This window comes from Camelina sativa, chromosome 2, assembly GCF_000633955.1.
Source record: "Camelina sativa cultivar DH55 chromosome 2, Cs, whole genome shotgun sequence".
NCBI lineage: Eukaryota > Viridiplantae > Streptophyta > Magnoliopsida > Brassicales > Brassicaceae > Camelina > Camelina sativa.
In genome coordinates this window covers 14,307,149-14,323,096 of record NC_025686.1, presented here as the reverse complement: position 1 = coordinate 14,323,096, position 15,948 = coordinate 14,307,149, and the positions used below count along the sequence as shown (strand labels likewise).

The 15,948-nt window shown below is 31.6% G+C and overlaps 2 protein-coding genes across 2 annotated transcripts; both read right to left on the bottom strand.

Annotated features, from left to right (window-relative positions):
* LOC109126769 (uncharacterized mitochondrial protein AtMg00810-like) lies at positions 5,038 to 5,667 on the bottom strand. Its single transcript, XM_019230503.1, has one exon. It carries the CDS (start codon positions 5,665 to 5,667, stop codon positions 5,038 to 5,040), a length of 630 nt encoding a protein of 209 aa, XP_019086048.1.
* Positions 8,348 to 9,398, bottom strand: LOC104724687 (ethylene-responsive transcription factor ERF110-like; the record flags this gene model as incomplete). Its single annotated transcript, XM_010443229.2, has 2 exons — positions 8,348 to 8,963; positions 9,095 to 9,398. Coding segments are annotated over 2 exons (786 nt in total), but the record flags the coding sequence as incomplete, so codon positions are not given.

Sequence of the window (15,948 nt, the reverse complement as noted above, 5' to 3'; positions counted from 1 at the left end):
AATTTTCACATTTAACTCACATAATATAAAACTGAAATCATATAAATTCTCCCTAGAAATTATGCAAAACTTTATTTCTCCACTAAGTTGTATTAATCAATTGTATTAAAACAAAACAATAAATTAGAATTGTAACTCTCATTTTTTTAAATGTAATTTTTCATCATTTCTCTTCCTATAAATACTCATTATCTTATTCTCTTAGTCTATCACTCTTTCATTCTCTCATCTTCTTCCACTACTCTCAAATCTCTTTTTTGTTTTGTTTTGTTTTGTTTTGTTTTGTATTTTTTTTGTTATTGTTGTTGTATGGGTTATAAAAAATCAAATCAAATATCATTGTAAAAGCTTAGTTTTAGAGTTTGTATGATATGTATATCTTATATATTTATTTTAATCTTTTAAAATGTTTATCTCCATTTTCTATTTTATATTAACATCTTATAAGTCATTATTTTCATACTTCCTTACAATATTCACCACACAATAAGATCATAAAGTTGAAATGATCCATATGTAATTATCTATTATGTCTCTGGTTATCTCACATATTCATGTATCATTTTTAATAATTTATAAAGATCAATATAATATTTAAAGATCAATATAATTATCCATTTATCCATTTATAAAGACTATTTTGTTTTGTGATCCAATTGTTAAATCTGCAGAGATCAATATAATATATATTTTTTTTTATGATTTGAGGTTTTTGAAAACAAAAAGAACATAATTAAACAATTGGTTTTTTGTGTCTTTAATCAAAATAAAAAATGATCCAAAAAACAAAACATATTCAACTGGAACTTAAATATAAAAATAAAATATAATTTTTAAAATATCATTTCACTAAATTCTCTAAAAATGAAACCATTAGTATGAATCTAGCACTATAAATTAAATTGATGAGTGAAAACCAAAAAAAAATATAAGTTATCCTTGGGGTTTTAAAAATTATTGAGATTGAAAAATTCATATAATTTTATAAGAAAACTAATTTAGTTTGTCACTTAAAAAGTAATATTTTTTTATTTTGAAATATTATGTGTAAAAGTTGAGTTTATATCAACAAACAACCAAATCATGTGAATTTTGATTCAGCCACTTGGTATTTCTTTATTTTAGGTTATAAAAAATTAAAATATTTATTTATAATTAAAGACATGTAACTCCATTTAACTAAAATGTAACTCCTATCCAATAATTGTACATTAATTCATTCCTCCTACTAACTTATTTATCTTTCAAGAAAACAAATTTTTGGTTAAATTTTAATATTTTTTATTTATTTTGGTTGGCTAAACTTATATTCATATTTTGGTTGGCTAAATTAATATATTTCTCATGTAAAATTATTGTTTATAATATATTTCTCATTTCAAAGTTTAAAGCAATATATCATATATATATATAAGAAAGGTTTTGGTCTCTAATTATTGGTTGATTTTAATTTAATGTTTTCTAATTTTTTTTTTTTGCTTTCTAATTGTTTAATTGCTTTAAACTATATTTAAGACCCAATTAACACAATACATTTAACTCACATATTAAAATAAAATTATAACTAAAAATAAAATAAATTATGCATTAATCATATTCTACCACTCAATTCTATTCAAACACAATAAATTACTATTGTAACTCCATAGTTCTAAATGTAACTTCCATCATTTCTTATCATATAAATAAGCATTCTCTCAATCTATCATTCTCTCATATTGACATTCTTTTACTATCTCATTTTCACATTCTCTCATTCTCTTCTACAATACCTCAAATCATTTTTCGTTTTTTTTTTTTTTTTTTTTGATTTCTTATTTTTGTTGTATGGGCTGTAAAAAAAAATGAAATATCATTGTAAATTGTTAATGCTAAATTTTAATTTTAGAGACTACATGATATATATTTTACATTGTTCTTATTTTAAAAGATTTATCTCCTTTATCTAATTTGGATTATTATCTTATAAGTAATCATTCTCTCTTCCTCTCCCACCAATATCAAATGTTGTTATATCTCATATGTGTTGTAAGAGTTTGATTCTATATTTTAATTTAGAAAGTATTATATATATATAGATATTACATTGTTCTATTTTTTAAAGATTCATCTCCATTATCTAATTTGGATTACCATCTTATAGTAAACATTCTCTCCTCCTCTCCTACCAATATCAAATGTTGTTATATCTCATATGTGTTGTAACTTGTAAGAGTTTGATTCTATATTTTAATGTAGAAAGTATTATATATATTTAACATTGTTTTCAATTTTTATTTTATTTATATAAAAAAATATTTCTTTTATATTTCTTGCCTTTCTAATCTATTCATATTTATTTTTTAAATTTGCATAGTTAAATTTAAATTCACATATGTTGGTTTTAACAAAACAATCAACTTTATTTGAGAATTAGATGTTCCTATTCATTTTTAAACGATCAATGTGTAACATATAAGCATTTTGTCTTGCAATCACAAGTTCCATTTCCATTACTTAACTCCATGGTTAAACTATAATATATGTTGTCCTATTTGTAGGAATAACAACATACTTATTTAATTTATTTAAAAGAGCAGATGATTAATCGAAATAAACATTTTTCCAAATCTTATAATTCAATCAGTGAGTATACTTATTACTTTGAAAAACTTTTACATTGAAGTTCATAAAATCATATAAGAAAACTAAAATACTATGTCACTTCAAAAATTTGGAAGGAAACACTTGGTATTCCTTTTAAAAAAAGTCAAGACACATATAAAAATTTATTAATATTTAACTCACTTTAAAGACATTAAAGGTCATTTAACTCAAAAATAACTTCTATCCAATAATTTCATACATTCCTCCCACAAATAAAATATATATATATATATATATGTTCAAGATTGTATTTAAATATTACATAATTTTTTAGTTAGCTAAATTTATAGTCACATATATACAATATATATACATAAGAATTTATATTACTTATTAACACCATAATTCGACCCATTATTTGCTTAACTCAATATTGGTTTCAAAGCCAACTAAANAACTCAAAATTGGTTTCAAAGCCAACTAAATAAAAACAGAAACGATCTTATTGATATTAGACCAAAATATGGGCATACAAACATAATCAATTACACGGAAGATAATTATTTAAAAAAATAACTTATTATTGCAACATCAACGTATGAAGGGTTTACATAAGCAGTTAATTAGAAAATCTATAATACAATAAATGTATTGGAAACAATATCAGTCAATGATAAGATTGGATTCTCAAAAGCAATAAACATCATCTTCATAATTCATAAAAAATAAACGCCACAATTATACACATCTAAACGAAATGGTATAAACATATAGTGTATAAATAAAAGTGACGGCAAAACCCGTATATGCCTAATTAAAACGAAATAATACAAAAGAGAAAACGAAAAAGACCAAAAAAAACAAGAAAGTGCCAACTATACTACAACCCACATGTTGCGTGGAGAAGCACCTAGTTTTGAAATATAAGAAAGATAAACTGAAATTTCTTTATGAGGTTGAATATGATCGTTATCGAAATATACTAAATTTCTACCAATATCCTCAAAAAGAACAAATCCTATACATAGTAAATAGTTAATGGGAGAAATCAATGAAATGACACCTGAATACTTAATTATGATATTAGTCGATATAGCACTAAGAAATATGAAACTGAAAATAACAAAACCAATTATAGTTTCGACAGTAAAAGATCTCTGAAAAAAAAAAGAATTCTTATGGTCGTACTTTTTATTAAAGTTTTTCATCCTATTTTCATATAAATTATACATAGATTTTTGGTAGTTTATAATCAAAATGCTGTCAATACGAATATTTATAACCCTTATATATCTCCTTTACTAACCGCGATTGTCTATCTTTTGTAAACTTCACTCGAAGCTTGTCAAAACTTGCGTAAAAGAGTTTTTGATATAGAACTAATGTGCATGTTTGATTTTCTAACTTCTCGAATACAATTTAAAAAATATTTTTGGAGTATAATTTTCATAAAGTTACATGCATTGTCTATCTTGTAAGTCTGATCATTGCTATGCTAACAAAGAGAAGAGAATAACGGCACGTCAAGCTGATAATGGGATCCAACCGTTCTCAACAGTCCCCGAGGACCACGACACATGTTCCATGGTTGTCCTATACTCCTAGTCTCCTATGTCCCTCTTTCTATGAGTGAGTGTGTTTTTGTCACTTCTTTTTCTTTTTGTTCTCTTACCGCGAATGAGAAAGTGTTTAAAGATCGTTTCACCACTCTTTTTTTTTTCTTTCACTTTGGTCATATAATTTTGAAAGCAGTGTGGTAACGAGGCATACAACTAAAATGACTAAAGAATAGAAGGAGAGAAATATTGATAATTACTAGTTTCACTTTCACCCCTTCTGCCATCAAGATCTCGTTTGCCGTGACTTATAACCATTAATTGGAAGTAGTATCTTACATCTAGAGAGAGAAGGAAAGAATATAATTTCTCATTAATTGGAAGTAGTATCTTACATCTCAGTTATATACTAAGTGTATTAAGCTAAAAGAAACTTAATACACCAACAGTACTACACTATTAATATAGAAACTATACAATATAAGATTATAGTGTTAACACCCCCTCCTCAAGTCTTTGAACTGGAATCTGATGATGGAAGGAAAAGACTTGAAACAGACATTCTGTCAAGAAGAGAGTGAAAAGGACCAGCCTGCAGAGGTTTGGTGAGGATATCCGCAAGTTGGTTCCCAGTCGAAACGTGTTGCACTTGTTGAACACCAGCAAGCACCCGATTCCTCGTACGATGCAAATCAATCTCCATATGTTTAATGCGTTCGTGGAAGACCGGATTGTTCGCAATGTGAGTGGCAGACTTATTATCACAATAGAGCCTAGCTGGTCCACGTATCGAAAAATGAAAAGCCTGCAATAGCTGTGTTAACCAGACTAACTCATTCGAAGCTATAGCCATTGCCCTGTACTCTGACTCTGTAATGCTGCTACTAACAATCTTCTACTTCTTAGACTTCCAAGTAATGAGTGAAGAGCCTAAGAAAGTGCACATGCCTGTGACAGAGCGTCGAGTATCGAGACAAGTACCCCAGTCTGCATCAGAGAATGCAGTCAAACCAAGATCATCATGAGCACAGTAAAACAAATCTTGTCCTAGATTCTCTTTGAGATATTTGAGAACATGTTGAGCAGCATGTAAATGTGCATCCGTAGGACTGGAGAGATACTGGCTTAGCTTGTTAACTGCAAAAGTGATATCTGGTCGAGCGATGGTTAAGTACAAGAGACGTCCAATCAATGCTCTGTACGAACTAATCTCAGCTTCAGGAAGAAGAACACTAGTGTCTTTGAATAACGCCTTAGTGGGATCCATGGGAACATTCTTAGGCTTGCAACCCAAATAACCAGTGTCACTGAGGAGATTCAAGCAATACTTTCGCTGGCTGACAGATATTCCAGCAGAATTTCGAGCTATCTCGAGCCCTAAAAAGAATCTTGCCTGTCCTAAATCCTTGATTTTGAAAGCCTGTGCGAGTATCGCCTTAACAGAGAGGACCTCTGCATCACTATTACTTGCAATCATGATGTCATCTACAAAGACTAAAAGTGCTATGAAAGAAGAATCAGTCATTTTGACAAATAAAGTATTCTCAGAAGAAGCCTGAGTAAAGCCATTGTTCAAGAGAACATAAGAGAAACACTTATACCATTGTCGAGAAGCTTGTTTCAATCCATTCTTCAGTCGACAAACAGGGTTAGGTGGTAAAGCACCCGAAGCCGGAGTATAGCCAAGAGGGAGGCTTATAAGAAGATGTATCAGATAAAAGAGCAGGAGGTGGACCAGAGGCTTGAAACACAACACCCTCAGAGCAAGAAGGTTTAACAATATTCTTCTGCCTCTCATCCTGTGTCACCATGTGGAAAGCATGCTCAATAGACGGCATTGGCGAGATCATCAAGATGTGCCTGCGAGTAGCTTCATAAGAGTCATTCAAACCCATCAAGAACTTAGTCACTCGACTTCTCTGCTGCAATTTTTCCCATAAGACTGCTGCACTACATTTATATTTGCCACAGGTACAAACAGGAAGCTCAACATAATTCTTGAGCTCTTCCCAAAGAGTCACTAGCTCAGTGTAATAAGCAGTTACGTCCATTGCTCCCTGTTGAATAGAGCTAAGTTTCTGCTCAATCTCATAAACTCTTGGAGCATCATCCTGTTTGAACCTAGATATAATATCTTTCCATATACCTTCTACGGTTGGAATAAACAAAAGACTCTGACCTATCTTCTTCGATACAGAGTTCATCAACCAAGTAGACACCATATCATTGCATCGGGACCAAGATCCAAAATCATGGTGATCAGAGGATGGTTTAGAGATCGTACCGTCGATGAATCCTAGCTTATTCCTAACATTAAGTGCCATTCGCATGGATCGTCGCCATGAATGAAACTCAGCACCTGTTGTCAATCGATCAGAAACCAAGACTAATCCAGCATGAACAATGCCATGAAGAAAATAAGGATTGTTATACTGATCAGTCTGTTGAGTTAAATCGGACACTGAGTCAGATTTTGGATTCGCCATAGCTAAAAAGAAAATGAAAGATCCGGTAGCCAAATCAGAGAATCAAAACTGAATCCACCTTAATTGGAAAAGTGAGCTTCAAGAACACAAACGAAGACGACGAGTATGTAGACAAACACCGCAATCGCCAAGAAAAGCTGAACAACAAAGATTGAAGTGATTTGATCAAAAGACGCACTCATCGCGTAACGGAAAACAAGAAAACGAGCTAGAATTGAGCTCCGAAATGATTAACCCAAAGAGATAAAAACGATCGAATGAGAAACTGAAGATGAATTCGAAGATCTGATGATGAATCTATCGAAATCAACAAAGCGAAAGAAATTTTTCTCTCACTAACATTCTTGCTCTGATCCATGTTAACAGTTAGAGAGAGGGAAGGAAAAAATCTAATTTCTCATTAATTGGAAATAGTATCTTACATCTCAGTTATATATTAAGTGTATTAAGCTAAAAGAAACTTAATACACCAACACTACACTATTAATATAGAAACTATACAATATAAGATTATAGTGTTAACACCATCCACACTTCTAGAACTTTTTGGTTGATCAATCTATATTTTCTCACAAAAAAATTAGTGACGTACGTAGATTTAAAATCAGGCTCGAATAGTCCACACTTGTTTCATGTGATTAAGTAAATTGTTTTGTATTATGTCAAGTTTGTTGTTTTATGCTCTCCAATTGCTTACCCTCTTTTGTTTTACCTCACTAGAATTTATTTTTGTGTCATTTAATTTACAAACACAAGCTGATATATTATATATATGCATCGATTATGCGATCTCTTTTATTTTATTTCGTGCTAAAATATACTTCTAGGAAACAAATGTAAATCTAAAATAAATGCAAATCCGAGAAGATAACAGATTATGTTTTCTGATGCAAGATTTGGGATTCAAAAAGAAAGAAAGTTGTGTAGGTGTCTCTGTTATAAGCCAGAATAATAAAAAGAATGATGCGTCCTTAGAGGAAAAAACCAACCAAGGAGCATAGTTTGCTGCCAAAACGTTTGGGTAAGTCATCGGTAGAATAAGTTGCATGCGCATGCATGGCTTTACTCTATATATGTGATTCTATCTTGCCTGCATGATTTATTTTTTTCTGCTAAAAATATTCTCAAGATTTTAACCAAAAAACAATAAAATAAATAAATATTCTCAAGAAATCAGTTATAATAAAGGTATTGATTTAAAATTAGAGAGTGCATAAGTTGAGTTACGTCTTCTCGACGACCTAACCTTTTTAATTTCTCTTTGACATTCATCTGAATCATGAATATAATTTCAAAAAAAAGCTGTAAAATTAAATGAATTATGGTCCAAGACAAGAATCATGGAAAGGAATTTGTCAATTTAGCTTAAAATGGATCATGTACGTGACATGGAGCTAACCTATTGCTTACTCCTATGCTGCATCTTGCCTAACTTTTGTCACTGGCCTAACTCTGCTTGTTTTTCAAGTTGTTTTATTTTTCTTTCCGACAAATACTATTCGGGTCACAATACAGAACCGTTTCGATACTAATCGTGTAGAGGACATATTTTAAGTGATTTAACCAATATAAAATCGATTTGAGAAATTCCGGGATGACATCAAGTGAGCATTTGACCGATTGACGTAAGTAGTGAGATACTAAAAACTATTACGGAGGAACTAATATTTTTGATGATTAAGAAAGATTCTACATTGAACTCAAACATAGAGAGCTTAGTTGAAATAACAGGGTATATATATTGTTTCGCACTTAACATTGTATAAAGACAAGAAAAATCCTTTTCTTGTAGCTATGTATTTAAATGTTTTTTAGACCGTTATTAATAATTTTTACTATAACATAAAAATGTATTAGGTAGAGGAAGGTCCAGAAACATCAGAGGAACTTTGACCAGAACTTGAAGGAGGCAGAGGTCGTTCCATCGGTGAATGTTCTAATATGTTGCTACTCTCTTCTTGTCCATGCCCAATAAAAGACCGTTGGCCTGAACTTTGCAACAACTTTGAATAACTCCAATAATTCATAAGATCCTCTTCTGCTTTATTCGCCACCGTGTCAGCGGGTAAGGGAAGAGGAGGAGGAGGAGGAAGAAGAAGCCTTACATCCTCGGGGAAATTAAGCTTTGCCTTACTTCCACGGAACCTGAGTGCAGCCTCGTCATAGGCTCTAGCAGCGGCCTCCGCTGTATCAAACGTCCCAAGCCATACCCTAGCGGCTTTATGTGGATCGCGTATCTCAGCCGCCCATTTTCCCCATGGTCTCTGCCTTACTCCCCTGTATCTCCTTCTTTTTCCCCCTATTTCGTCTGGTAATGCCTTGCTTGTGAATTCTTCTGTACAGAACAGCGATTGTTTTTTATGCTTTCAAGTTGACAAACGTCAAAGAGAAACATCTAACCAAATAAAAATTGTATTTGAGATGTTAATTAAGAACGGTTCATGAAAATATAACACGTAGACTCACCGATCGGACCAAGTGAAGAGTCTACCGGAGCGAATGATGAGGGAATAGGAGAAGAATCGATTCCAAGCCATCCTCTCTTATCTCCAGCCGAAGAGGAAGAAGAGTGTGCCCTTTCAGCCTCAGTCTGAGAGCGACCAGAAACAACCTGTGTCAAGGCGGAGACCATGGCAGACCTCTCCGTGCCAAACCTATTGAACCTATCAACCACAGGGTCGTCTTCAAAATTGTAGACGTCATCAACCACAGGCTCAGTGGCCCTGGACTCTTCTTGTTCTCCTTGGTTTGCCACCTTGAGGAGCGACAAATAACATTACTATTATTTTTCCGAATGTGGTCACTCTTTGGAGGCTTAGCTCATTTATATATGGAAATAACTTTCGCACAAACCACAAAACTATGTCCTAAAATACACATTTAAATTAATTTTGTTAATACGTAAGTATATAATTTGTGTGATTATTTGGGTTAGAAACTAATGGGTAGAGAAATTATTTGGGCCTCCTCCTTAAGGACCCCATTGCCCAAAGAGTATAGAGCTTTTCAAGAGGAGTTCTTGACATATTCCCCTCTATTTTCTACCACGGATTTTTTTAGATTACTCCCCTTGGTTTAAAATTATATTTGTTGGGTTTTGGTAATAGAAGAATTGTAAAAAAAAATAGTTACAAAATTTTTAGATTAAAGCTATGAATTTATAAATATGATATAGCATCATTATTCATTAATGGTTTGTGATAGTGTCAATGTTACTACATTACTTTTCTGCTTATACCGTATAATGCATGTTATTAACAAATTATTTCAAGAAGAATATTTAAATCCATTCTAATAGAAGTTATTTCCATTGTCTCAAAATATTAACTAATTCAAGAAAACATCTTCTCGGGGGTTGCAATTAATTGCTTATACTAGCTAGACAAATTCACGTTATTTTAGGAATAGAGATACTGACATCTCTTTTTCTTTTCGACAAGGTTACAAATAATTAAAGAAAATCAGAAAACGATGACATGCAATATTTTTTGGGAAACATATTGATTTAAACTAGATAGTGCATGCTGTAATTAGAATATTATATCATAAATTGATAAAGTTACATATCCATAACGAAATGTATTGATCATATAAAGTAAAAAAATATTGCATTCCAATCTTCCAGAAAAATTTAACCAATAAAACAATCTATAACAAAAGTAAACCAAATATGGAAAATTAAACGACGGTATGTGTTCTCATCGTCTTCTTCACCCACCAAGAGCTTCGGTGGCTCCAACGGCAATGTCCAGAAGGTTCTCCATCTTGAATGTCATCGCCATGACTTTCTTGGCTATCACATGTGTATTATTCCCAACCAAATCCTTCACCATCCTCGTGCTGTCGGTACAAACCATGACATCATAGTTTGCAGTTTCCGGCGATTCCTTGAGTTCCGAGGAAACGATCTTGAGAGAATTTACAACGGTCAAGTAGGCATCTTGACACGCCTTGAACTGCTTCTTCATGTTCGGGTTATACTTTGCCGCATTTTCAATGAAACTAGCTGATTTTATGGCGTAGGATGTGCCGAGGCGGAACACGGCCGTAGCTACAGATTAGAAAAAAAAAAAAAAAAAAAAAAAGTAATATAAGTGTCAATTATTGAGAATGCGACGTGAACATAATCGCAATCATACAAAAAAACATAGATTTAATGACAGCTAGTAAAATACTTAGATTTGTTTCCAACATATATGACAAAGAAAAAATTAAAAACTTAAACTTCGAAAATATAATATTAAATTTTTTCTTTTAACTTTTGAAATTTAGAAGAAAATTAATGCAATGGTGAAAGGAATTAAAATATATAGTTGTGTACTAGATATTAGTACCTTGCCGGTCGCAGAAACCGCCGGAGGATAGGCTTTCAAAGTTTCAACGCAGAAGGTTTTGTTGCTGACATGGTCGCATATGTCGTCGATGTATTTTGTGGAATTTGAGGCCAAAGCAGAGCCTAAGACAAGTTGTAACAGAAGTGCTACAGAAACGAAGGCAAAACAATAGGAAGAAGAAGCCATCTCTCTTAAGTATTCAGATTTTTGTTTAACCTTTGTTTTGTTTGTGAATCGTGGCTATGGCTATTTATATATATCTTGCACGAATATAAGATAAACCCTACCTACCATTATTGCCTTATTCATCTGCTTCACAAATGGTAATGAACGAAAATAATTTATTACATGTTATTAATGTTCAATTTACTTGCTCTGTAAATTCTTGATTTACATTCTCTTACATAGAAACTAAAATATATAGTGGATCAAGATATGTGGCCAATTAATATTGAGTATATCTTGTAAAGGCGATACCATATGTTACACCAAATATTGTAATATTGTAACATGCAAATTTTTCTACCTAGCTATAGTAATCGTATATATAGGAATCGCTTCTTTCCTCCTTTTTTCTCTTTCGAAATGTTATCATTTAATTAGTTCCAAAGCAAAGCGAAACTCGTCTTCGTGTACATTCCAAAGACAGATTTTTCTCCCATACTATTTGCAAGACAATTTCTATTATTTCTAAAAGTACCAAACTAAATATATAGAAAAAATATCAAAGGAGTGGTGACCAAGTTGTAGTACAATGGGGTTGACTCCATTGTGTGTCTCAAATTTAATTTCTCTATGGGACGTAGAAGCATTAATTAAATCAGAATATACTAAAGACCGGCTCCGGAACTCCCACGATTTAACAATATAAAAAAGAAAATTCTGAAATTGATTTAACATTTAACTAAATATTACATTTTCTTCATATGTGGTTCGCTACGACCACTAGACCATAACACTAAACCTCTGCTACATAAGGGAAACCCTAGAGGCCTAGACTTTCTTCGAGGAAAATGAGCATTAGTTCGGAAGCTTAATTTTGGAGCTCCGCTTCACGCTTTGGAATCGGAAGCTTTCAAAAGCTTTGGGAATTTTATTTCTGTGACATTTCAAAAAATCTGTTTTGGAAGTTTACACTTCCGTTTTTAAGCTTGCGCTTCCAGTTTCAATATTTGATATTACAAATAAATAAATAAAAAGATACCATCATTTTCAAAAGTTTTATTAACAAAGAATCTTGAAGAACTAATTTTATGATTTATAATTTTGGTCTTTGATTTTTTTTAAATCATGCTTTGAAAAGTAGCATTAGCACGAAAGCTACTTAAGTCATTTTATGTGGTTCATTATATTTGTTAAATTGACCTATTGTTAAATGCTTTATTATTATTATTATTATATATAAATCCTCGTCTTTATTCTTTAATAAAAACCGCTTGCAAGGTTCTAAATGTTTTGCTTTTACGTATTTTCTTCTGATTCTATTGTAACGTAGTCTGCATGTATTCGGAAAAATCAGTTGGTACTGATTCGCATCAATTCCAAGTCCCAACTATGGGCTTCTTTCATCTCTGTCTTCTTTGTAATGGGATGGATAATTAAGATTAGGTTTTAAATATGTACAGTGTTTTTCTTTGAAAAATCTGGGCCATAAAGTGTTTTTGTATTTTATTTTCTAATGCATTAATAGAAAACCATTTTCTGGAAAGAACAAAAAAATTAAACATTAAAGTTTAATATTGTATTTGCAGCCAAGTAATTATTTATACAATTTTACTGTATCCAATAGCATTCTTCTTCATGATGAATTTCCTTTGATCTTTATTTTAATCCAATAGGTAGAAACGCTTCTCAGTTAATAATGATATCTTATATAATAAGAGAAGATTTTTCTCAACTTCTAATTAGAACATGACACCTGGCTTATTATATAACTGACACATGTCCTTTCTTAGTTTTAAAGGCCATTGTTTTTAAATTTTCATATTAGGCTTGACAAAATAAGACCAATTACAAGCCTAACAAATATAATTGACAGCCCTTACACCATCAGGAGTATATGAACCAAACGATGTCGAATTCACCTGTACTCACCTTCTCACAACCATCGTTCCCAGCAGCTACCACCTCTGATGTACCTTCACAGATCTCATAATCATTGGGTTTCTTTGGTTTAATTCTCCTACTCCACCTCCAAATTCTAAATCATTTCTGGTTTAATATTTGTGTCAAGATCCCGAACACCTATTTGAAGTTTCGAACAGTATGTAACATTAGTCCTCTCCAAAATCGTTTTCAAATTGTTTGGAATCAAATTTAAAATTTTTAAAAAAGGGGTTTAGATCTGCATTACCAATTAGAATCATATGAACATTATTATGATTACATTATTTGTATTACTTATTACAATCTTTAAGGTAATTAAAGACAGTATGTAACATTAATCCTGTCCAAAATCGTTTTCAAATTGTTTGGAATCAAATTTAAATTTTTTTAAAAAGGGGTTTAGATCTGCACTACCAATTAGAATCATATGAACCATTATTATGATTACGTTATTTGTATTACTCATTACAATCTTTAAGGTAATTAAAGAATTCCATTGAAGTATATCCTTCATTTTCATCTTTACGTTTACCACCCAATTATAATGTAATGAAACTAATACCAAACACCTATGATTTCATGGTCATTACCATTTCATTCCAATCCCTGATTACTCTCCCTCAACCATTGCATTAAATAACAACCTTTGACGACACTAACCTTCTCTCTCACACAGCATGGGTAAAACTAAAACAATACCGCCCTACTCTACCCTTTATTCAACCTCCAGCAAAACACATAACACTGGTATTAATAGCATTGTTGTTCGGGTCATCCATATTTGGAAAGTTCGAGACTTTCGAAGAAACAATATCTTACTTATTGTTCCTGATGAAAATGTCTCCTTCCTGATGAAAATGTATATTATCTCTATTATTGTTCCTCTTGACCCTGATTTACCTCAATTTTAACATATTCATTTTGCCTTTGTTTCAGGATTATGCTATACAAGCTTCAGTCCTTCCTAATCGTGTGCCTAAGTATCAAGATCAATTGGTTAAAGGCCAATTGTACAGCATCAATGATTTGATGTTGTCGCATCCTCCAACCGTTATCGTCGCACCAAACACAAGTGGAGAATTGTTTTCACGGAGAAAACGTCTTTGGAGACTGTTAAAAAACGACAATGCTCTATTGGTTTTGATTATTTTAGGTTCTCTACTTTTTCAGACTTGCTTAAACAAGGGTGAGGAGCTTCCAGGTAACAACCTATTTTGCCTTGTTCGTATTTCTGGTATCCTAGCTTCCACTTTGTTCTTTAGTATATGATTTATATCTACATTTACCCACTCACCAGATGTTGTTGGCAAAATATCCTCATCTCGAACATCTGAAAACAAAGATCAAAACCACTCTTCGAAGACAACTTTCAATTTAACACTGGCTTGCATTTTTGAAAGGTTAGCTTACACTTCTATCAAAATATCAGTTTCAATGTTTAGTCATAAATTTATATTCCAATCTATTATTTATCTTCATCTAAAATTCTATATTGTCCCATAAATTTTAAACGGCCAAATTCTGCTACTATAATGGCTAACTGGCTGGTTCCTTAATATGTATATTTCATGTGTTTGTATTCTTACTCAAATTATTGTTATGATTCGAGGAAAGTTCTAATGTCTCTGAAGCATTTTTCCTTTAGATCACGTAAATGATTTGCTCATTGCACACTTTATTTTTAAATCCCATTATCGCCTTTAAAATCCCAATAAATTAGCTTACATTTATATCAAAAAATCAAATTCAATGTATAGTCATAAATTTATATTCCAATCTCTTATTTCTCTTTATATAAAATTCTAAATTATCCTAATTTCAAACGGTCAAATTCTGCTACTATAATGGTTGACTGGCTGGTTCCTTAATATGTATATTTCATGTGATTTTATTCTATTTCGTACTCAAATTATTGTTATGATTCGAGGAAAGTTCTAATATCTCTGAAGTATTTTTCCTTTAGATCACGTAAATGATTTGCTCATTGCACAATTCATTGTTAAATGAAAATGGAGGATTTAAGATCTCAGACAAGGAACTGAAGTTTATGCAAAAATGTAAAGTAGTAGTCTGGACAGGTGGTTAGGTGGAGGAGAAAACCTTTACGGAATGACCAAACAATCAAATAAAAAATTTAGTTACTTTTATTTTCTCCTTTAAGCTTTTTTCCTATTGCCATATTGAGTAAGCTGTAATAACATTTTCTGTTTTATCTCAACAAGTTTAAAATGTTAATTATGGTATGGAGACATCATGAGCCTACGTGCATGTACACTACGACGTATTCATAAAGTCAAAACAATGTAACTTAGCCTAAGATATATATCACACAACGGTATAATTGTGTTAGAAAACGATAAGTTTCGTCGGAAAATGAGAACGAAAGCTTTCTCTCTCTAAAAGATTTGAGAGAGAGAAGAGAGAGAAAGCATTCCAAAGAGGGGGTGTAGTTTAATTACTTAAGATACATACTCTTTCCCCAAAAATTAATATCATTTTTATCAATAAAAAAAACCAATTAAGAAAACAAAATACAGAAAGATGAAAATCTAACAGTAAAAAAAATTGCCAATAGAACAAATATGAAGATAAGCCCGTGCGTAGCACGGGACAACTCCTAGTATATATATATATAAGTCATTTGAAAAAATGAACCTTTTGGAAATTATATCATATATTAAACTAGCAATCGACCCGCGCTACGCGCGGTAGTTAGACTAAGGTATATTTCCGGCTTTTTGTGTATATTATTGTTTGGTTATGTAAATTCATTTTTTTGTCTGTTTTTGTATTTGATTTGAGTGCTTATATTGTTTTGTTGGATATTTTTTAAAAAAATAGGTTTTGCAGTAAGTATAATTTAGTTTGCTGTTTATTTAA